The sequence below is a fragment of the Nipponia nippon genome, unplaced genomic scaffold (genome assembly GCF_047370975.1).
Source record: "Nipponia nippon isolate SJK-2023a ecotype South Korea unplaced genomic scaffold, ASM4737097v1 scaffold_14, whole genome shotgun sequence".
Taxonomy (NCBI): domain Eukaryota; kingdom Metazoa; phylum Chordata; class Aves; order Pelecaniformes; family Threskiornithidae; genus Nipponia; species Nipponia nippon.
Window position 1 is genome coordinate 10,992,981 of NW_028262330.1, and position 23,455 is coordinate 11,016,435.

General features: G+C 50.9%; 1 protein-coding gene across 1 annotated transcript in view; it reads right to left on the minus strand.

Annotated features, from left to right (window-relative positions):
• Positions 1-11,872: 11,872 nt before the first annotated feature.
• LOC104021321 (heparan sulfate glucosamine 3-O-sulfotransferase 3A1) overlaps positions 11,873-23,455 on the minus strand; it is a 37,010-nt gene continuing 25,427 nt past the window's right edge. The window contains exon 2 of the mRNA XM_087751143.1: positions 11,873-13,265. Coding sequence (XP_087607269.1) covers positions 12,647-13,265 — 619 coding nt within the window. The 3' untranslated portion in view covers positions 11,873-12,646. The remainder of the gene's footprint in view (positions 13,266-23,455) is intronic.

Here is a 23,455-nt window from a genome sequence, read left to right on the forward strand (position 1 = left end):
CCTGAGGATGGAACTACACCCTCTGTGTATGGATGGTTGTAGGATTCTTGGTGTCATTGCTGGTTGGAGATGGGTGTGGTGGTGCTGGAAAGGAAGGTGAGCTTGGAAAAGGAATTTCCAACAGGGAGTAGCCAAAGGAAACTGATAGTTTTTATGCTGATAAATTGGAACTGGGATTACAAAGGCAGAGAATAATTCTTATGCTCATTCATTTGCTTAATTCTGGGTTCGGGTGGTTGGTACAGGAAAGGATGGTGGCCAAGGACTGAGCATGGAAATCCCCAAAACCCATATCTGACAGAATTATTCACTTTTCTTAACTGTGTGTGCGGGCAGCTCTGAGGAGGCAATATGCCGAGCGTGATGGCTGGTGCTTGCCAGTGCCCAGAGACGCTGTGGGTGTGCGTGGAGGGAGAAGGGCTGGGAGGAAGGAGGAGGTGGAAAAGTTGCATTGCTCCAAGACCGAGGTGGGGATGGAGCAGAGAAGGGGTGGGAAGGACAAATAGCGCTTCTGCAAGAGCAAGCCTTACAGAAACAGCTGCTATACTCCAGTTCCTCAGTGTCTCCCCACCTGCAGCTCCCTTGAACCTTCCCTTTCATCCCTTCAATCTTTATTTCATTTGATTAATAAAAAACTTCTTTCCTTCTCTCAGCAGAGATACTGGAGCACAGCCCACAGGTTGGGAGTGGAGGGAGGGAATAGCTGCAGCTTGGCTTCTCCTCTCTGACCACCAGCCAGCTCCCTATCTCGGGATGGATCCAGCAGGAGCATGGGAGCTCGCATCCAAGAAGCCCCGGTGCTCTGCCAGGGCCACACAGGTAGCAAAGAGCCTGATAGAAAGTCAAGTGCAACATCTGGGAGTATTTTTTTTTTTTCTTGTTGCCTCCCCTGTATTTCAGAGCAGTAACTCTCTGATGTGCATGGAGGGTTTGCCAAAGCTCAAAATGCTCCAGTCTCCCACACGAACACCCCTGTGTGTGCACAAACGCACGCCTGTGTCTGTCTAGGAAACCTGGATCAGTGGACAACAACTATATTCTGCAGTAATATGTTGCCTGTGAGGCCCTGAGGTCCTTTGCAGGAGAACAAGTAGTAGGCTGTTCTGTTTGGCTCGTTGTTCAGCCCCCGTGCTGCCGCCCCAGGGCAGAACAGGCTGGGGACTACTGATTCAGGGACTTTTCCTTCTCCCTTCTCCTGCATCCCCCCTCCCTAAAAGTCTAACACTGCAGCTAGCAGATAAAGGAAGACGAGCCAAAATATGCCTGTGAGATGGAAACAGATCCAGGCAAGGGGGAACTGGCCTCCCTTGCTGTTCATCAGTGATGCCCCACAGACTGCCAATTAATTTGCTTTCCCATCTGCATCCTGGACGGTCTCAGGCAGTGGGCAGCTTTGCAAGGAGTGGGAATGTGCACTCAGGCTCTCCCCATCACTACAAGATTGAGGGGCTGGAGCGTGGCCAGAGCAGGGCAGCGAGGCTGGGGCAGGGTCTGGAGCCCAAGGCTGGGGAGGAGCGGCTGGGGGAGCTGGGGGGGCTCAGCCTGGAGAAGAGGAGGCTGAGGGGAGCCCTCATCGCTCTCTGCAACTGCCTGAAAGGAGGCTGGAGCCAGGGGGGGTCGGTCTCTTCTCCCCAGTAACAAGCGATAGGATGAGAGAGAACAGCCTCAAGTTGCACCAGGGGAGATTTAGGTTGGATATTAGGAAAAATTTCTTCACCGAAAGGGCTGTCAGGCCCTGGCACAGGCTGCCCAGGGCAGGGGTTGAGTCCCCATCCCTGGAGGTGTTTAAAGGATGTGTAGATGTGGTGCTTAGAGACATGGTTTAGTGGTGGACTTGGAAGTGCTAGGTTTATGGTTGGACTTGATGATCTTAAAGGTCCTTTCCAACCTAAATGATTCTATGAGCCCTTGCCTAGCAGCATGGCTCTGGTCTGGAAACGGCATCGCTAAAGGGCTGTGCAGTCTTAACAGTATGTTTGTGATGGTTTTTCCCGGTGCGTGTACAAGCTACTGAGGGCCTTGGTGGGATGGAGACAAGCAGAAGCCTTCCTGATAGCCAGTGCTCAGGCAGGGAAGCAGGATGCTGCTGGGAAGCAAAAGGGAAAACAGAGCCTGTGGGAGAGGAAGAAAAAGGCCAAGGCAGGCTTGAGATATGGAGCATGTTTAGGGCAACCCTAAGTTGGCCACCATGGTCGAGGATAGACAAGTTGGCTTCCTGAGCCCACAGAGCCCCATTCCCATAACTGGTTACTTGGGGCCATATTTACCCCCTACATAGCAGTGAAAAATGATTTAGTTCTCACCTGTTCTGTGTTGGAAATCAAGTATCTTAATAGGAGCCACAAACTTGGAGAAGGGGTTAACCCTTATTTTCTTGTCCAAAGGCCGATCTGGTGATAAAAGTGTTGATTCCGTAGCTGGCAGGGACAGGGCTGCCTCACGCAGGGCTCCCTTGCTGCCCGCTGGGCAGTTTGCAGCATCGTGGGTGCCCAATTTTGTTTTCTTTTGGGACATTCAGGAAGGAAAGTGCAGAATCCCTTCTTTGTGCATTCAGAGGCAAGGATTTGATGCCAAGGACGGGCTCATACAAAACTTGGCTTCAGTTTTGGTAATGGGCTCTGAATTCTGCTCTCATGAAACCGTCGGTAACAGCGAGCCTCTGCCACCAGGCAAACAGAGCCACGGATTTCACGAGTGGATTTGAGGCAAACAGTTGCAAACCTCTATCTGGACGCTGCACTGTTTGGTGTTTGCATTTCTTACTGGTGCTGTTCCTGTTCCTGGTCTTACTTTGCATTATTTATCCTGGTCTTTGGTGGCTGTACCCAGGAATGGTTACAGAGATTACTACAAAATTTTAAGAAGTCCAGATCTGTAAATATTTTCATGAATGCAATCACAAAGTAGAATTTGGTGATTGCAAAGTGTTAACAATAAATACTGGTTCATGAAATAAGCTCATGCCTCAGATCTGTTGCATTTCAGGAGGAGCAGATAAGCATCTAAAATGCAGCCAGTAAAGTTTGTTAGTAACTATTTTCAACTTCTTTCTTCCCGAGAGATGTGTTACCCAGCCTGGCAATGGGAGTACCGCTGTGTGACTTGACTAAGTAATCACTAATACCAACAAATAGCTTAAATAGATAATTTCCTAACAACAGAACTAGCAAATTATGTTCCTGTGAGCCATCCAGCTGATAGATAGTGACAGAAGTGAAAAAAATTATTTCAGGAATTAATTGTGAGCAGAGGAGTCTAGTGTCAGTGGTGCAGGAAAATGAGACACGAGACACGAGAAAAGGAAAAAAAAAAACCTACAGGAAAATATAATTTAAACATCCACAGAAGACATGCAAATGCAGCCATTTGCTCAGTGAGGGGCCTCTGGATTTTTCGTAATGAACTCTAATGCAAAGAGGAAATTAAAGAACTCTGTTTTCCCCTCTGCCCAGTTGCAAAGCGTCTGTGTGGGGAGCGGGGGCCGGTGCCAGGGAGGAACGCTGCAGTGCACGCCGACGGGGGAAGGATTGGGCCAAGGAGGAAAGTTTCTGCTCTCAGGCTGACAAACAGTACTTGTCAGGATTTTTTTTTTTTTTTTGACAGAGTATTCTTGTTTGTTGAGCAAAGCAAACAACGAATTCAACAAAACTGAAACTTTAAGCGGGAGACCAGCCTGGATAAACTTCTTGACCAAATAATTTTGTTCTTTTCTTTTTCTGAAAGGGTCTTCCAGGATGGTCCAGTATCTGAGACCATTTCTTTTTTGAAATAGAAACATCCAGTTTTCTAGTCCATAATACTTTTCATTTTGAATTGTAAGCTACGTATAGCACAAATGAGGCTTCTTTGCTGAAGGTTTGGCAGAATTGAAACCAAATGTTTAAAAAGTTATCTATCCAAAATACTTGGCTTGACTGAACTCAAATGACTGTTGTTTTTTAAAAGCTGTAAACAATATTGAAATTCTGACTGTTTATCCCCATATGACTTGAGGATTGTTTACAATTTTTAGACATTTTTCAGGAACTAAAATCCTGTTCCTCATGTATATTTATGCTGGCAGATGCTATCTAAAGGACAGCTCAGGTCCTTGAAAAGTAGAAGCATATGACAATTTTCTCTTTAGTAAAGCTGGTAAAATATGGGGTGTCAAACCAGGATGAATTCCCCCAGCCAGTCTGGCCGGCCAGGCAGCAGTTGTGTCCGGGCAGCGGTTGCGTTAAAGCAGGCTCCTCTGCGGCATTTCCCTCCAGAGCGCCGGTGCCGAGGGTCCAACGTGCACCGCGAACCCCGTGAGCTCCCCGGCTCCGGGGCGCATTGCGTTTGAGAGGGATTTAGGTGGTTGAAATGTGAGACTCTGACTTTGGATGGACATTCCCGCGCTGCCTGGAAAACGAGCCGCAGCTTCTCTTTGACCGAGGTGGGATCCGCAGTCGGGATCTGGCCATGCAGGGGTGTGGGGTGCTGCGTCCAGGGCTGGGCTCCAGCTGGAGATCAGTCACCTCTTCCATTAATAAGCTTTTCTGAGGCAGTGAAAGCCCAGATTTGATGCTGATGGCAGATGTGATGATGTATACGGGCAGTCCATTACTACACCAGCAGCATCTTCCAGGCGACTCTTACACGAGTGTCTGCTCAGGATGACACGGCTTGTGCCAGCTGGGGTAACCGCCAGCCAGGGAGAGCTCATATGGCACCTCTTGCTCACCGAGACATACGGGGCAATATCCAATTTATAAGGGCAGAGCTGGCTGTGTCCTGAGCCCCAGCCCTGCCAGCAACTCACATGGCCTAGTAGCCATAGAAATAATTTCTTTATTTAACCTTGAATCTTCTCATTGTGGAAAATGGAGGAGTTTGGTCTCAGGCCAATACTGGTTTTGAGTTAGAGGGAACCACAGTGATTTTTTTTCTTAAATCATGATGTAGTGATGCCGTTGGTTATATCTTTATAATTCCCGTGGCAGGCGGCTAGAGGCGTGTCTGTGGGACAGGATGTGCCCCTGAATTGGGGTCCTTGGACTGTGGCTTCACATTGGACAACAGATCCTGTCTGAGCTTAGCAGACATGCTCTTTTGGTCAGAAGAGCTGATTGAAAAAACAAGTAGGAAATGGCTCCTGGCAATCCAGCAAATCCTGTGACGCTGCTGAACTGATAATGTTTCGGGAGGGCCCAGGCTGGATGCTCTCCTCTGCCTCCACCAGCCCTGCCCAGCCCTGCGCCTTGCTGGATCCTGCCCTGACCGCGGTGGGAGCCTGTGGGCAAAGCACAAACCCTTCTGCACACCCCAAAGCCATGGGGCCCGGGAAGCCGCTGAGGCTGTTTCGCACCCGCAGAGCCCCAGTGAGCTGCAGGTGAGGCGGCGTGCAGCTGCAGGCGGGTGGAGGGGCAGGTAATCAGATTCGTGACTGCGTTTGCCCTGTCGATATGATGCACGCGGCCACTTTCCTCTGTGCTCTTAAACTTGTCTTTCTTGGGAGAATTTTTTCACTCCATTGCCATCTCTTCTGTGCTCAGCCATGGGGGGGTCTCCTGCAGCGAGCAGTATAGAAAATCTATTGATTCTGTTCCATAAGCCCTGTACAAGGGAAGGTAAGTGCTCCCCAGCCAATACCTCTCAGTTATTTCCTTTAGATGTTGCTCACACGCCCTAAATCACAGCTGTTGGTGAAAGAACAAAAGAAATGAGCTGGAGAAACTGTGGCCGAGCAGGTCTAATCCTGTCTACAACATCACCATTGCCCTGCTGTTAATGGAGGAGCTCACAGAGGCCAGGTGCTGGTGCATCTGTGAAGAAGGACCCTCTGTTACCAGGACTGTTCTGAGTTGCAGGAGAGGAAACAGCAGAGAGGTTTGGCAAGGGAGACGTACTTGTGGCTGATAAGCTGTGTTTGGAGGTCCTCTGCTGCACTGAGGACCTCAGGTAACACTCACACCAGCAAATTTGGCCTCCAGAAATTACACCGTTGTCTTAAGAACCATGAGATTATTATTACCATTATTATTCCTATTTAACGATGCTGAAATGCAGGTGCTGAGTCTTTCTTGAAGAGCTTTGCTTGGCTCCCAGCAGCTTTCACCGTGAGCTGGGCTGTCCGTAGGGCATTTCTTGGTCATTGGATTTGGAAGGTCTCCGGCTGAGCGGTGCGCTTGAGGCTGAGCACAGTGCTGGCCTTCGCAAGCAACTTCACACCCGGATAGACAGTGCATCCAAAGCTGCGTTCACACGGTGCGGTACTGAGCCTGAGGGCAGCGGCGGACCTGAATTAATGAGAGCTTTCCCGGCGGAGCAACGAGCTGCACTGCCTGCGGGATGGAGCGAGCTCGAGCAGCGCGCCAGCCCCTGCGCAGCGGTGTGGACAGGCATAAGATGAAGGAGGTATAATTTTTTTCGAAAGCCATGGCTGGCCAATGTCTTAGGTAATAAATGCTATGAATTGAGGAATGCAGCCTTATTACTGCCTGGCGGAGGGGAATTCATTCTGCACATTGGCTTCTCCAGAGTTTTCCGCTCAGGCGTCATTGACTCCTTACCACCACATAGATATTTCTGTATTTCAGCAAAATTCCCCACTTCTAATCTGGATAGTCCTTGCTGGGTGGAGTGCAAAACCCACATTGTTAACTCCGGATAACAGTAATTAAAAGAAAATAAAATCAAAGGTGCTCAGAAAAGAAATGGAACATTTTTCTGTGGAAGCCAAAAGATTATATTAAACTTCAGCGGTTTAATAAAATATTATGAAGTTTGGGAGCATATTTTCCCTGGGACTTAATCTGTTTATACATCTAAAAAAGTAAATAGAATATCACTTTACTTGACCACACAGAAAACCTGATATACGGGGGCCGCTCCGCTGTATATATTTCTTGGTGAATTGCTTCCACCTCGGGTTTCACGCAATGCACCGTGAGCTGGGTCCGTTCCTCTCCTACCAGGTCGGGGGAAAGGAGGAATTCATCAAACTTGCTGGCAAAACGCTGGGGACGTGGCAGGGCCAGTGATGGCTCAGGGGGTGGGCGGATGGCGGGGGGAGCCGTGAAGACCTGACTTTTCAAGGTTTTTTGCAATCTAGAGAAAGGAGCGTGACGTTAAGCTTGCTGGAGAAACATGAAGTGGAAGATAAGAGGTCGCAGAAACGATGTCAGTGATGCCACTGGGGAGCTCACAGCAGGCAGAGCCCCCCCGGCTGCCATGGAGTGCGTTAGGTTTAGGAGACTAAAAGCAGACACAAGTGGGTAATTCTGTGTTTTCCCCTTTTTTCATAAACCTGCCCGCCCTTTCCAGGTTGCTGCCGCCAGCAAAAAGAGAGCACAGCCTCTCAGTACCCGTAAACTTTATTAAATGTGTGCTTTTTCATTCTTAAATTAAATTAAAATCAGTCTGTTTCATACTGAAATAGCACCAAAGGGAGAAGAATGACAGTATCACCACGCAAAGGGGAGGGAGGAGAGAAAAACCCAGAAACTGTTATATACGAACAAGAATGTTTTTAATGGTTAAGAAAAGGGGCGATTTTTTTTTTTTTTTCCCCTAACCTGGAGATCTAACATCGTGTATGCTAGTGTGTATGCGGGAGAACCAAGGAGGCTGAGGATCAGTGTTAGTCAAAATAACTCGGTGCAGGGTAGGCACGGCCAAATCATTGCTGGAAATTTGACTTCTTAGTGCTGCATCCCAAAGACCACCCCGAATACCACATAGAAGAGTCTCGTACATGGCACATTGGTGTTTATATTCCTTTTAACTGTGTAAATTATTGGGTGGCCACATTTCCTTAGGATTTGATTAAATTCCTCATGACACGAAATCGGCGCCAACTACAACGTGGACGCAGCAGCCCGGTCCTTGCCCTTCCAGAAATTGCAGCGATGCAAATCGCAGCAGCAGAGGGGCCAGTTTTTGTCTTGCCAAACTGCACTGGTAAAGAAAAATCCGTTTCTCTGAAATTTTCCAGGTGTGGCCAGTTGAAGCAGGGTGCAAAGAGCCTTCCCACAGTTTGGGTTTGGCTGAAAGCAGCTGCTGCAGTGGGCTAAAGGGAGATCTCACGAATTGGCCTCTACAATCCTGTGCCAAAGCACATCACCATCAGTGGAAAAACCCCTGATTTTTGCAGACTAAGTGCAATATATTTATATATACATGTGCTCAGCACCCCTGCATCAAAGCTTACGGTGGTTTCTGTGCGCTGGGGTTGTGGGGCTGGGCTGGCAAGGTGCCGTGCAAACCCTCTGCAGAGCCACTGCCTGTTGACCAAGGGGCACCCGTGCAGTGCTGCAAATGGGCATTGAAGGAGATATCTCCGTCTGCTGAAAGATGAATTTGGTGCTTGATGTTGACAGGATGCTTTAGAAAGGGGTGTGTGTGTTTTTTTTTTCTTTTAAAACATGTTATAAAAATCTAAAAGTTGCATGGCATATAAGCCTGAGCTTCATCAGTGCCTAATGGCACATTTGATTATTGAAACCAGAAGAATTGTAATATACCTAGTTAGTTTCTCATTGTTAATGTATTGATTTTTCTGCTTTTTTTTTTTTTTAAAAAAAAATCAAGTCTATAGGTCACTGTGCTGGTTTTGGCTGGGACAGAGTTAATTTTCTTCACAGTAGCTAGTGGGGGGCTATGTTTTGGATCTGTGCTGGAAACAGCGTTGATAACACAGGGATGGTTTCGTTACTGCTGAGCAGTGCTGACACTGAGTCAAGGCCTTTTCTGCTGTCACCCCCCCACCAGCGAGGAGGCTGGGGGGCACAGGGAGCTGGGAGGGGACACGGCTGGGACACCTGACCCCAGCTGACCCCAGGGATATCCCACACCGTATGGCATCATGCTCAGTATGTAAAGCTGGGGAAAAAGAAGGAAAGGGGGAACATTGGGAGTGATGGTGTTTGTCTTCCCAAGTCACCGTTACGTGTGATGGAGCCCTGCTTTCCTGGCAATGGCTGAGCACCTGCCTGCCGATGGGAAGAAGGGAATTAATTCCTTGTTTTGCTTTGCTTGTGCGCGCGGCTTTTGCTTTCCCTATTAAACTGTCGTTATCTCAACCCACCGGTTTTCTCACTTTTCCGATTCTCTCCCCCATCCCACTGGGGGGGGAGCGAGCGAGCGGCTGGGTGGGGCTCAGCTGCTGGCTGGGGTTAAACCACGACATTCACTTTCAGTTTTATTTATAGCTACTTTTGCTTTCCTCTCCTAATACACATGCTCAGTATTGCAGGCCTAGGAGGGGTGCAGTTTTCAATAGTTTACTTCCAATTCTTCTTAGGTTAAAATAATCTAAACTTCATGGCTGGATTTTAAAATAAGCCTAAAGAGTTTAGAGGCTTAAATGTTATTAGAGTTCAAAGCAATTTGATTGTGTGACCTCTTTTTAAAAGCTGTTGTTCATACGTGGAGGGATTTTCCAAAATACTTATGGCCCAGATCAAAAAAAAATCAATTACAGTCTCAGATCCTGAAATAGTTTTACTAGGTGTGCATCGAGGGATTCAGACCCTCAGAAATTAGTGGAAGGAAAACATTCAAGTATTTTGGAGAAAGTATGCCTATGTAGCTGAGTTCCATGTGCTGGGAAGAGTTTTTTAAAGGCACATATGATAGTTAGTCTTGTGTACACACTGAAGCTGTACTGATTTAATGACAGTGATTTGGTGGCAGTTGTAGAAACTCATTTGTATGAAGGTGCTTTATATTGCTATAGCTAATTCAATATGGGAAGAACAATCTGGAGCACTATAAAGCTCCTTTATACTAGTCTGAATGTGACCATATGAGAGACAATAGCAATATAATTATATTGATTTTTTTAAATCATACTCTTAAGTGATATTTATACTTGTCAAAGGCATGTACAGATTAGCCCAACCTTAAGTCTCCTTGAAATACCGAAGAAACGACATGCTTAAATCTTCTTTTCAGCTTGGAAAACCTCAGGTTTTGTGCCTCGGTAGGGCTGGCACTGTTCGGTTGTGCCTGTGAGCGAGTGACGCCTTGTCCTCGCCGCCAGCTTGGCTTTTGCACTTGGATGGGAGAGCACAGTGCGGGAGGGATGGTGGCCATCTCCCATTCCTGCCCCAACAAGCCTTGCTGTTAGAAACGTTTTCCCAATAATTAACCCACATTCTTTTGGCTACACCTTAAGCCCATTCCCCCTTGATCTGGCTGGCAGAGAGCAGATTGCTCCCCTTGTCTCCAGTGGCACTTTGGGGAGACCATTACTGAGAGCCCAACACTTCCAACTTCTTCCGATTTGGGAGCTTTGAGGTCTAGCAATGAGCTGCAGAGATGCTGGGGGGCAACATGACCCCAGGAAGGCAAAGCTGCTTGACCATCTCTGATTTTCTCATGTCATCTCTTGCACAAACACTGAGGGGCTGAAGGGAGGCAGGTAAGAGAAAGGGCTGTTGGGGGTCTGTGTGATCCCTCATCAGCCTTTCTGCTGTAAGGTGTTTGCAGAAGGCAATTACGTAAAATGTTTAGCCAGATGTGGTACAGAACATCATTGCCAAAAAGGGGCTTAAAATGGGACATGCTGGAACAAGAATGGTGGGAAGGGGGTGAAGGTATCAGTGGAGGCAGCAAGGGTGGCACTGAGCCATGCCATGCCAGGACAGACTGCTGAGCAGAGCCTGGCTTTGATGCCACCAGCCCATCACCACCACTCCACCAGCCGGGGCACGGAAACCTGAGTGCAGGTCAGGCTTTGGGGCGACAACGGTGGGAGAAGGTCCTGGGGCCTCACAACACTAATGAAATGATTTTAATTACCTTGGGAAATGGGCCTTGCATGCAAAACCACGTGGTTTTTTGTCTTCAGGGGATAGGAAGGACCCAGGACTCTGCATCCCTGGGAACGGAGGGAGGCACGCAGGGCTGGGTAGGAAGGAGGTGGCTCAGGCAGCCAGGAGGGGACGTGGCTCAGCCCCTCCAGTGGAACTTGCTGCCGTGAAGTTCAGCAGGTACCAGGCTGTTTTCCTAACCTGTCAAGCAGGACGGCCCAAGGAGGAGATGGCTCCCTCTTGGGTTAAATTGTAATTTCAGAGACAATTCTCTTTGGACTCCTTGAAATCTCTGCTCTGCTGTGGTTTTATTAAGATCTTGGCTGGTGTGCAGGCAGCCAGCGAGCTTGGTCCCCGGGCTTCTTCCTAACCAGATTACCAGGTAATCCCTCACTTTGTTTTACCCTGTCAGGGGCTTTTTAAAGTTAGACTCAGGAGAGGGAGCATCATCGTGTTGTGTTTATACAGCACCAAGCGATAATTAGGTGCTCCTATAGTCCAGAAAATGCTGACGATAAAGAGCCAGCAGATAAATGAGCCCACAGTAATACAAGACCCTGCTTCACTAATAGATTTCTGTTGCTGAGACATTTCTACCAGCCAAAAAAGGTGATAAGGATCAAAGCAAAGAATTTAAAGCTCCTGGTTATTGCAAACAGGAGATTCGTTTTACCTGACAATTTTTAAAGCCCTGCAGAACCAATGCTCTTGTTCCTGCATCTCCCTCGGTTCTCCTTTAGGAAAGGACAAGAAAACTTCCATCATCTTCTCCTCATTCTCTCCCCTTTCTGGACGTGATTTTTGTTCCATTTTTTCCCCAAACAAACCTTTCTCCACTGTTTTTCTTTTAAGACTGGTCCAACTTAAAACATTCTTCATTATGGCTTAAAGGGCATCCACCAGACACTGTGAACTTGCTTCCTGTGTACGAGCGGTGGGATGGTGGGTCCCCATCACCTACAAGACAGGTTTACCATGAGCATCACCTCAGTGTGGACCTTCCTTGGCCACCACGCAAATCCCTTCCTGTGGGCCCCCCTGGAAAAGCGCTATGCTGCCAGTGTGGCAAAAGGGGTGCACGTTGCTGGCAATGGGGAACGCTGGTTTACAGCCAACTCCTGTGAATGAGGCCTTTTGACTACCTGGCAGTTTTCATCAGAGAGCCAAAAGAATCATTTGTTTTCTTTCAGTTTGGGCTACCAAAATTGTTTTGTCTCAAAACAGAACAAAGGAATATTGGTTTTGGCTTCTATAAGATGAAAAATAAGTTTGGTTGATGAAAAGAGCTTGGTTTGGGGGGGGCAGGAGTCAAACAAAAATTGCATGAATTAAAAAAATTTCACCAAAGGTTTCACGCAATTAAAAAAAAAAAATCCCCTAAGGTAAGGTTTTGAAAGGCAAATTAGATATTAAGCCTCTTTTGTTTCGTTGTCAAAAGTCATGAGGTCTGGTCTAAAACGGCATTTGCAAGCCAAAATCTGGCTGACCTTCCAGTAAGGCCCTGAGCTCCCCCAAGCACCCTGTCACTTCTGGAGGTGAACCTCAAGACAACTAAAACTTTCTGCCTGCTTTTTTCTTACGGAGACAGTGCTAAACCTTGGGCCCAGCGAAGGAAGTGGCCAAGCTGCAGGCAATGCCAACAGGACCAGGCTGCTGTTCACAGCCTCCTTTTCTGGTTGGACACATCACCTCATCTCCCAGAGAAGAAAGAAAAACAAAGCAGTGTCAAAAGAACAAAAAATCAGAACAAACCATGTTTCAGCACAAGTATTATTTTTTTTTTCTGTATTTCCCCCCTCTACTGATAGGTAAAAAAAATATATATTATATTATATTTTCCTTTTCTTAAATTATTTTTTTCAGCCTCAGTCCCAGCCGAAGTCCTGCCCCGTCATCTGGTAGAACTTCATGTTGAAGGGCCGGTAGAAGTCCCGCAGTCTCTGCACCACCTCCTGGTCTATGTCAGGGTGGGTCCTGCCTTTCGTCTTCCCCAGGCAGTGGGGTTTGCTGCTGCCTTCTGCCTTCTTCAGGCACGGGAACCCCTTGGTTTTGTTGAAGTAGAAGTGTTTGTCGGTGATGATCCTCTTGAGGCCCAGAAAGTCCTGGACCCTGCCCAGCTCCCCCGCGGGGTCGCTGATCAGCCTCTCCCCGCTGATGAAGAGGATCTGCCCGATGGGGAAGTAGAGGAGCCAGTTCTCCAGGTGCTTGGCGTAGATGCCAATCTGGATGGCGCTCCACGAGGTGTCGATCAGACCTGTAGTCCTGTTTTTGAAGGTCAGGCTCTCGAAGGTGGGGATATCGGGCTTCTTGGAGAGCGTCTGGGTGTAGTCCGAGATGGCTCTGGTCACGGGGTCCCGCACCACCACGATGAGCTTTGTGCCCTTGGACATGGAGGAGATGCGGGCTGGGGCCTCCTTGGTGACGAAGTAGCTGGGGGTCTTCTCCATGGTGATCTGTCCCTCCAGGGTCCTGGGCATGAGGTCCCTGAGAGAGGAGAGAGGGACACGTTAGTGCCGAATGCCCCTGGGCAGGGTGGGGGGAGCTGAGCGGAGGCAGTGCTCCGGGGATGTCCTGGGTACCAAGGGCAGGATGCTCCAGAGCCTCACACCTCCAGCCCAGCTTGCTTTCCTCCTTGCGTGGATAGTCGGGAGGCTCTGATTCAGCAAAGAATCTAAACACACTCCTGATTTCCCACTTCCTTTGGCTGCCAATTTACCTAGAATTAGATCTAAACCTGTTTTGCCTATTTAAGGCCCCCTTCTTGAGGGGGATCTCACCTCCCTTCTTGAAATGGCACTGTAAAAACAGAGCACATCTCTACAATCGGAATGTCCTGTCCCTTTAAATTCCTCCCTGCCCACACTGGGGTTTCCTGCACATTGGCTTAAATTCCCTGGAATAACAGTGAATTTCTGGAGTAACAACACTCCCTTCCTGCAGGGCACAAGGGATTTTCAGGGGCCAGGATGTAAGACTCTATCTTTTGGTATTTTCAAGGTGGCAGCAAGCTGATGTCACATAAAAATGTGCAATATCAGCCCCCTGACCTCAGCGATTTCCTTCTTCCACCCAAAGAAATCCTACACGCAGGCTGCTTCGGGAAGCTCTCCCAGCTGGGAGCGGGAAGGGGCCTGGGGCTCGGGCCAGGGTCCATCCTGCTCCACGGTCCCCTTGAGAGTTCAAAGCCCTCTGGGGCGAGGCGTTGGGTATCATTTGCTAAGGGACTGCAGGATTTGGCCACAGGATAACCTCAGCTCCTCCGTGTTAAACAAGGCAAGCCAGGAAGGCGTGGGAGCCATATGAGCGGCCGTCCGTCTGCTCCTCCTGGGCACTCTCAGCTCCTCTCCTTGCTCCCCCTTGCCTGCCACACCACATCCCATCCCCTCACATTTGCATCACCTCATATATCACCCCCGGACAGGAGCCAGCGTCGGCAAAACATCAGTGATTCACACCATCATCATTTGGTTACACAAGCCCATCCCTCCTTCCAGGCTCTCAGCAGTTTTCCTCTGCACAGCTTGGTCTCCTTCCAACGGTCCGGTCGTTCCCGGGGGGAATGGGAGATGGATGGGCGGTGGCTGCAGCACTGGCGAGGTTCACCGCTGTGCCACCAGCAGTTCTCATGGCAACTGCAGTCCCAGGTCCCGAGGAGCAGGGACCTGCATCCCCCCCCACCCCTGACCCCTCGGCTTTGACCTCACCGCGGCTGCGACACCCATGGGCCATGATGAACTGCTCCCTGCCCATGTTGCTGTTACCGTCTCGCAGCAGCAACATCTGGTTTGCAAACCTGTGCAATATGCCAGCAAAATTAAACTCATCTATCAAAAAAGCAACAATGAAAAGCCAACAACAGCTAAAAATACCAATAACAACCAAACCCCAGGCTGAGTCGTTATGTTACAAATGAGGCAGCAAGGACTGACCCTTCCTAAAGCAATTCTTTCTATTTGCAACCATGTGACGCCGAGGCTGAGCAGACAGGGTCCTAGAGAAGCCAAATCTTTGCTGGTCTCTGCTGAGGGTTTCTGTTTGGGGGAAACTCCATGAATTAGGGACATTCAGGCTGGAGAAGAAATGAGCTGAGGGGTATGAGAGAGCTCTCGCGCATCCTGAAGGATGTGAAGACATAAAGGCAATTGCTGCTGACACGAAGGATGGAGACGTGTCCAAAACCAGCATGAGGATGCCCCTTGCTGAGCAGACGCATAATTCTACAGTGGGATTTGCTATCACCTGATGCTGCAAAAGCCAAAAGTGTAAATGGTTCAGAAACAGACTGGCCAAATTCACAGTGGATGAAATGAGTTGGTGGCGATGAAATGAGTTGGTGGCGATGAAATGAGTTGGTGGCAATGAAATGTGAGAGTCCAGAGCCACTTCAGCTGCAGGGAAGCCCCAACTGGGATGAGATAACAGGAGAAGGAGCCCTACAAACCACCAACTTTTGTACACTTCTGTAGATACCCGATAGCAGCCACCATCTGGAAGAAGGCACTGGGCTGGACGGCTCTGTGCTCTGGCGCAGTGCAGCTGTTCACATGGTTTTTTGCTCAGGGCAATCTCATGAATCACCTTTTCCCCCACGTGCACCAAGCCCACATTTCTCAGGTGTTGTGTTGTTGCCCTCTGGTTTGGAAACTCCACAATGACTGTGTCATCTAGAAGCACCTGAACCCCCAAAGGGGCGCAGGAACCAGGTCGTACCCCCCTTCCCCATCGCCTGCCGGCTCAGTCCCCAGCTGATCCCTGCCCCTGTAACGCAGCCTCCTGCAACTGCAATTTGCTGTTGAGCAAGAGCAGGAGCTGCTGAACCGGCAGCAGGGCAAGGGCAGCAGGAAGGCGAGCTGACTTCTGTTTGTGTTTTGATAAGTGTTGAAATCTCTGCTGTGTCTTTCCAAGGAGGCGATTAACCCCTTTGGTGGCAAGGCTGCGACACAAAAGCTTTCTTCAGCGCCTAGGAATGAGCACGTACCTCTGCTGCCAGGGCCGGTGGGCAGGGACATGCCAGGAGCCACAGGGAATGTGCTACCACAGCTTTTGGGAGATTAATTAATTACAAAGGGCATCTTTCATGGACGTAAACAGTTGCCTGGAGGCCTCCCTGGACTAATGGCATCTGGGTTTTATTGCAAAAGAGCCACTTGAAAAGACAAGAACCACAAAAATGTTTTTGGCAAGAGCAGCCACCAGTGGGCCCTGCCAGAATAAATGGATTCTGTTATTTTAATTTTAGTAGAGCTTGGGGCTTTATTTAATTACTTAATAGGGGAGGAAGACTTTCCTCAAAGGGAGCATTTCGGCTATGCATGCATATTCATATCTGGCCTTTTCCAGGTCTGTACTTTCTTCCCAGCAGTGGTGTCCAAGACGGCCGTTCCCCTGTCCAGCCAAAGCCCCAGAGGTAGCTCTCAGGGCTGCTGCTTGTAGAAAGGTTGTGGTCCCTTCCCTGCCCCAGTGGGCTTTGCAGGACTTCACTTTGGTAATGCAACTGTTTGGCTGTGTCCTCCCTCGGAGCTGCTGCAGCAAACCCCCAGCACCCGGCCAGGGTGGGAGAGGCCCAGCTGCAGGGTTGTTACTGCCTCGGAGGGCTGGGCTGGGGGTGACGCTGTGCAGGGGCTGAGCACCAGGAGGTTACAGGTCCCAGCAACGCACGCGGTGCTCCCGGTGCACCCTGGTGTGCCTTGACATCGGCACTTCACTGCTGGGGTTGCATAAGGACATACCAGTAACAGTCTCCCAGCCCTCTGCTGCTCCTGGTGTGGGAACTGATCTCTGGTGTCATGTTTATTATGGCTTTTCTATCTCTTTATTGATGGTACAATGACACCTTTAAGAAGCTTGACTTTACATTTCCCAGGGCAAGGAGGGTGTTGGCTCAACCCCGGAGATCAGAGTCCACAGAGATGCCACCTGTCATGTCCCTGTTCTTAGCAAGAGTACGACTCTGGGGAAGAAAGCATCACTTTATGTCAAGAAACCAGAATAACATAACGGGATCCCTCCTTACAAGACTGAACACCCAAGCATTGAGTCTTTCTGGAACGTCAGCTTGGCAGAATGGATGCAATGATACATGGTGGTGGTGGCTGGCACCAGCCTGCACTGGGTACCCCCCCCCCTCAGCTCCATCAGGGGATGGGAAATGGCTTAAAGCAGCTGTTTCACCTCAGCTGACTTGTGCTGCTGTCGCACCAACTCAAAGCAGCAAGAGAAGCTGGTGATTAGTGAGAAAACAAGAATTGGTTGTTCCAGAAATGAGATTTTGGGAGGGGACAGCCTGGTTCATGCAGGACAGGCAGCCCCGTGCCGCTGTGTTTCCTGCAGAGGTGGGAGCTGCTGCTGGTGTTGGGTCCAGAAAACTCAAGGAGAGCTTGCTGTGTGAAGGCCACCTGCTGCTCTGCTCCCAGCTGGACCAAGCCATGTCCTGCCCGGGACCTCCTGGGCTCCTTTGCAGCGTGCAAGGCATTAAAAGTAGCGTGGATGGACTTGCTGCAAGGCTTTCCCACATAAACCTAGCCCAGCTCTCTCCCGAAGGGAGGCTGAAGTCGGCAGACAAGGGCAGCTCTTCACCAGGCCTCACGCCATCACAGCCCAGAGTAATAAATAAAGTTGCTGTAATTACAGCGATCAGCCCCACGTGTTTCTGGCCTTTAGTAAAACCTGCCCCAGTCACGTGCTAAGGGGGCATAACCCCTTATAACCCCAGAAGATGAGTGCCTTCTCCTCATAACCCCAGAAGATGAGTGCCTTCTCCCCGGCAGTCCTAGTATGACTTTTTTAAAATAATCAGCCTATCAGAACCTGGGTATCCAGGGTAGAGGGACTGAAATCCAGATCATCCAGAACCAGGTGTGCCAGCCCGATGCCGCAGAGAGGAACGATGGTGTCACCCTGTGCTGCCAGGGTCAGCACTGCCCTGCGTCGGGGCAGCGCCTCGGCTGTGGGGTCTTGCATACCCTTCTCCATCTGAGTGCATGGCCAGGTCTACCTCAAGCTCATCTGCAGCAGAAAAGTCAGTTTGTGCACTGCCTGAAATGGCAATTGCAATATAACTGAGGAGGAGGAGGATGCAGAGAACAGGTTTGGCCCAGCACAGGGGGATGCAGCTTGCAGCAACGCAGCTCCTCGGTGCTGGAGCTGGGAACAATGCAAGGCAAATGAGCAGCGAAGGAGAAAGATCAGTCCCCTGCTCACCAAATGCTGATGTCCTGGTCCCAGCACCAGCAAACTGGGGGTGGCTGAGATGCGGGCACAGGCTCAGCATCCCTGGGGCAGTCACAGCTTCGCTCGGTGCCGGAGAGGCGAGCAGAGCGGGTCTGCAAGCACCCCAGCAAACACGGCAGAGGTATAGCCTGGAAGTGCAAAATCACCATCGACCAAGACCTGAGATGCAGAAACACCTGCGGCTGGGGCATCTGCATGGCAGTGACAGCTCGGGGACATTGCTTGTGTCCCTGGACCCCTCCAGCGTGCTGCTGGGCTGCCCTAGTGCTCTCCCCACCCGTCTGCAGCAGCACGGAGGCAGCGAAGGAGGAGCTGCTGCCGCAGAGCCGCCTCCTCTGGCACGCCGATGTTTACCCTTATCTTTGGCTGCGTTCCCACTGACCTGGCCGCAGCCCCGAAAGGGCACGTGCGCCGGGAACTATCTGCTGGATTAAGGATGGGAATGAAGCAGAAACGCGAAGCCGGAGTTCCGCACAGCCTGTTGACACAGAGCTGGGCTTTCCCAGAGGTACAAAGTCATGAAGGCGCTGGTGATTTTAGCTATCATCAGGATCTTTCCATTACACAGCCTGCGCGTTGCAGCGGGGCTATGAGACACAGCAGACAGAAGGGCACTGCTTACCCCCTGCACCCCAAGACACCTTGCCCGGACAGCCTGGGCTGGGGGACACCTTGCTCCAGCCTCCAGGTGCCTTTTCTACCTGAGCCAAAAGTCTAAACTACAGGTCCAAGCAGTGGGATACACACAAAGAAATGGTGGGGAAGGAAAGCTCCCGGGCAGATAGAGGAGAATCCAAGGAGGCTCACCGGGATTTCTCCATGGCTCGAGGTGAGCTGCCGTGAATGCGATAATAAACACCTTAGAGCAAGCTTCAAAGAAGAAACCTGCCCTCCATTACTTTTGCCCTGGTCAGCATAAACCCGATGCAGTTTGGTTTTGCTGCAGATTCAATGGCCTGGGTTTGGCCGGGGTTTGGAGCGCCCCAGCCTGCGGCAGTGGTGGGAAAGGAAGTCTCCTGTGGTGGCAGGTGTTGTTATTGAGGACGTGCCGCCGAAGAGGTCATCGCAGGAAAAACCCTATCAAAGAAATACTGCTCTTTCCGAAAGAGCCCAACAGCTCTGCAGTCAGCTGCGGGACCTTGCATCCCACGGAAGAGCCTTTCCGGCAAGGAAGGGACAAATCTGCTCCCACAAATGTAACATGGGGTCATGGGGAGGATCGGCCACTCTCCCACCAGCAAACACCCGTCCTGAGGCCTGCCTTTGCACCACGAAGTGACAGCATGGTTAAGAATGAAAGTGGCTTGTTAGTGCAAAATTATCTGGCCTTTGTGTATGGGAGGAAGAAAAGAAAGAGGAGAAAAAACCACATTCCTTTCACCTCTGGGAGCCAGCAGCGTTCAAGGCTTGAGAGGGACCCCCCTCCATCAACCACGCGAAAAACCAAGCAGCGACTGAGCTGGGCGCTGGCACTCTCCTGCCCTTTAGTCCCTCTTGATGGCGTTTTCTGCCTCTCTCACAGGTGCTATGGCAAGGCTAGGAGAACAGAGCAGAGAGGGAAAATTAACTGGCGAGGGGGCTTATTTCACCTCTTGCTTCTCTATAGAAATGCTGCCAGAATTTCTGTCTCCAAGACAGGGCAGGAGTGTGGATGTAACACAGCTGGCAGTCCCACGGGAAAGATGGAGCCTTCTCCAGCACGAAGCTATCAAACAAGGAGGATGGAGAAACTGAGGCACAGCAAGCACAGGGGCTTGATGCAGCCTCATGCCCCGAAGCAGTGTGCATTGCTCCCTGTGCTACTGCAGCCGCCAGCAAGTTGTCTTCTCCTCCTCCCACCACCATTTCTCTTTTTCTTCCAGATCATTTTAAGTAGTGATTCTGCAACAGAAATTTCTAAAAAAATCAAAACTTGCTATCACAAGCAGTTGCTTTTCCTGCACCCTCGAGCCCACACTCCCAGAAGTACCATTACAGTGTGTACAAGAGATTGAGAAGAAAGATGCTCTGGCAAGAGTGATAACTTGATGTAAGCGGTAGCATGTATGTATATATAAATTAAAAAACGCTGCCTAAAGAGATGGATGTGTCACTCCGATGAGGCCAGTGCCTTAGCCCAGGGGCTGTGCTGCCCTGGCAGCTCTAGCAAGGCTCTAAATTTGCTTTGATGAGCTGCGAGGGCATGTTGGAGTTAGTTGAGCCTCTTGCATTGCCTTCCTTTAGCTGTCAGGTGAAATCAATAAATAGAAAGATGCATTTCAAGAATCTGATAGAAATTAAAAAAAAAAACAAACCCTCCGAGAAAAGCTGCGGGACTGAGGAAGCTGAAAGGAGAGTGGCAAAAGATCAGAGAGGTCTGGAAGGAAAACAGAAAATCACTCATTGCGTTGCTGGATGTAAAATCAAGTCCAACTGACACCATATTAAAGGGAGACTCTTGCCATTCCTTCTAATGGAGGATGGATTGGGCTGAGGCTGGAGCAAAATAAGAGGCAGGAATGGCCCTGGGAGGGCACAATGAAGACCGTGGGTTTCTCCCATCCCTACCCATCCTGCTGCCGAGATGTTTTCCTGGATAAAGATAACACTTTAATCCAGGTGTTACCAGGGGGACCTACAACACAGCCGTCATCTCCCAGAGGACACCTGCAACCTCGCGAAGCAGCTGTGATGGAGTCAGGGGCCTTGGGTTTTCTTCTGGCTCTGCTCTTCTGTCCCCACTGAACCACTGCAAACCGTGCAGGATGAGTGCATCACCTGCTGGGACAGTCGTGGTTCTGTTCCCTTGGTCGTGGTCGGAAAGACGCCCAGCAGAACTGCTGGTCCCTGGGTTATTTTGCTCCCCAAGATGTGCTGAGGAGCCTCCTGCCACCTTGGCACACTCCCTGCGCCCTGCTCAGCGAGGTCTCTCCCAGCACACAGGTTTTTTACTATCCCCAAGGCTCCAGAGGGGTTTAAAATCAAAACATACATGAAAACAGGACCTTGTTGCGTTGACGTGTGCTGGGATGAAAGGGCAGTTCTCAAAGTACGTGGGGTGTATCATCACTTTTAGGCACTTAGGAAATACTCCAAAATCCAGACCTGGCAGCAGGCAGCCAGCACCTTCACCTGCGCCGGAGCCCGGGCTGCAGGGACGGCCACTGCTGGGTGCTGCCAGCACAGCCCTGGCCGCCGGCATCGCCGCAGGGATAAACGTGGCACACCGTTAATATGACACCTTCCCGAATAAAACGCTCCCGCAGAGGCAGGGCCTCTCCTCCCCCCACCCCCCAAATCAGCCCGCTCTGTGCTGGCTGCTGGCCACAGTCAGCAGTGCCGGGAGCTCCCGAGCTCATCCTTACGGCGGATGCCGGCGTTTATTTGAGCAAGTCTTGGTATTTATGTATCTCATTACATCTGCAGCCGGTAGCATCTGTTTCCATGCTGTATATGTCAAGCAGCATCTTATCAGCGGAGCTGCTTTCCCGTCCCTCCCTCCTCTCCTGCCTGTTAAGCTCCCTCCAAAGTTTAGGAGATGGCTGACAGCCTGACACAGGATGCAGCCAGCACCCATGGTGCAAAGCTAAACTGCAGCCTGCAGGGCCACAGGGACCCCCGGACATATGCCCTGTCCCCATCCAAACCCCCAGCAGCAACCAAAGCCAAGTGTCCCAGCCCCAGGACAGGGTCTGTCCGGGGCAGGGTGCGACAGAGGGATGAGGCAGGCGGCCGTGCCCATCCAGACATCCGTGCCATGCCATCAGGCGTCCTGGCAAAGGTGTCTATGAGCAAGTTCAACCCAGGGGCTGCGCCAGGCTCTTGTGGGGTCCCCAGCAGACCCCCCCCCCAATTGCACCATTGCTGCATGCTGAGTACCGCAGGCAGCTCTGCTCCCTGCCACCAGTGGGTTCAACCACTTCAGCATTTAAGAAAAACCACTCCAGCAATCTCACTGCCTCCAAAACAGGGACTTGGACACTGAGCTGTCAGCACCATACCCACAGGAGTAACAGGGTCACCCTGTCCCAAGGTCACAGCCAGGAAACCTTCTCCTTCCCGAGGAGATGGCAAACCCATCAAAGAAAGGCTGTGGACAAAGTGGTGTGTTTGCAGAGGCCGTTGCCAATACCTCCACAGGCTACTCTCCATCCGGATCTCGGGGCCGTGACCTCGCTCAGGAAAAGCAGGAACAATCCCCGGCCAAGGGCAGGGCGGCTGCCGCCCCGTGGCCCCGGGGCCGAGGTGACCCGGCAGGAAGTGGAGCTGTCCCCAAGATAAGGGGCTCATTCTGCCCCCGAGAGCCACCCGTTCGAGCAGGCGCACGGGTGACTTCGCATCGGCTTCCCCAGCCCTGGAGCGATGGGGCTGTGGGGTGATTGAAGGGGCAGGGGAGCATTTGCACGCAAAGAGGGGCTGCACGGGAGCCTTTGCTCAACAGCACTGTCCCCCTGCTGTGCTTTCAGTGCTTGGCTCCTACCTCACTGCTACCCCCTGGGAAGGGAGATTGCACTGATCAGAGCTAATTACCATGTGCAAGCCTTCTGCCTAATTGCTCTGATTAATTATTGACGGGCAGAGCATTGAGGGCAGCAGGTAAGCGGGGAGCCCTGTGTTCAGGCAGGTGCCCAGTGGCCTCCTGGTGAAGGCAATGCTGGTGGTGAGAGGCGATGCCGCTGTCCCAGCATCCCATGACTGGTCTGGGAGGAGGAACCGTGCCGAGAGGCTCCCGAAAATCCGTTGTGCTGGGAAGCACATCTGGGCATCTCCCAGAGATCGCCAGTGCCTAAGTGCTATCGACAAGCAGAAACTCTCTGATGCCATTAGCCGTGCAAGCCATTGATTTTCTTTGCTGGAACAAGAAACTCATCAGAGCTGAGGCAATCACGGGTGGCACCGCTGCTTCCTCCAGGCTGACCAGCTGGGGTTTGGAAAAGGGGCGTTTTGTAGTTGTTTTCTTTCCAATAGCTAAAAAGCCAAGTCATCGTGGCGCATTTCTGCATCCGTCTGGGAGGATGCTGGGTCCTGCCCGGTGGCATTGCCGGTAAATCCCAGCTGTCCGCCTACCAGATGCAGATGAAGAGCTCCGGAGCCATTGGCCATAGACCCCTTCGCCATGTCTCTGTCCTTTGTATGGGAATGGAGACATCACCAGGCACCATCTAAAGGAGCTTTCTCTGCTGGGCTTGGGGATGGCTTCGTCAGCCATCTCTGCCATCGAGGAGTCCTGCAGCGGTTCCCCTTTGGCCTGGCCAGCAGCCTGCTCTTTAACCCAGCCTTAGAGCTCCTCTCAAGGCACTGCCAGCAGCTTTAGTGAGTGCCGTTTTGGGGTGTGCCATGCACCGGGGAGCACAAACCCTGCCCTTCCTGAGCAGACCTGGACCCAGCACTCATCACCTCCGGCAGTGGCCACATGCATTTTTTGATTCCCCGTGTTTTTACATCTCAGTGGTCTCTCCAGCACC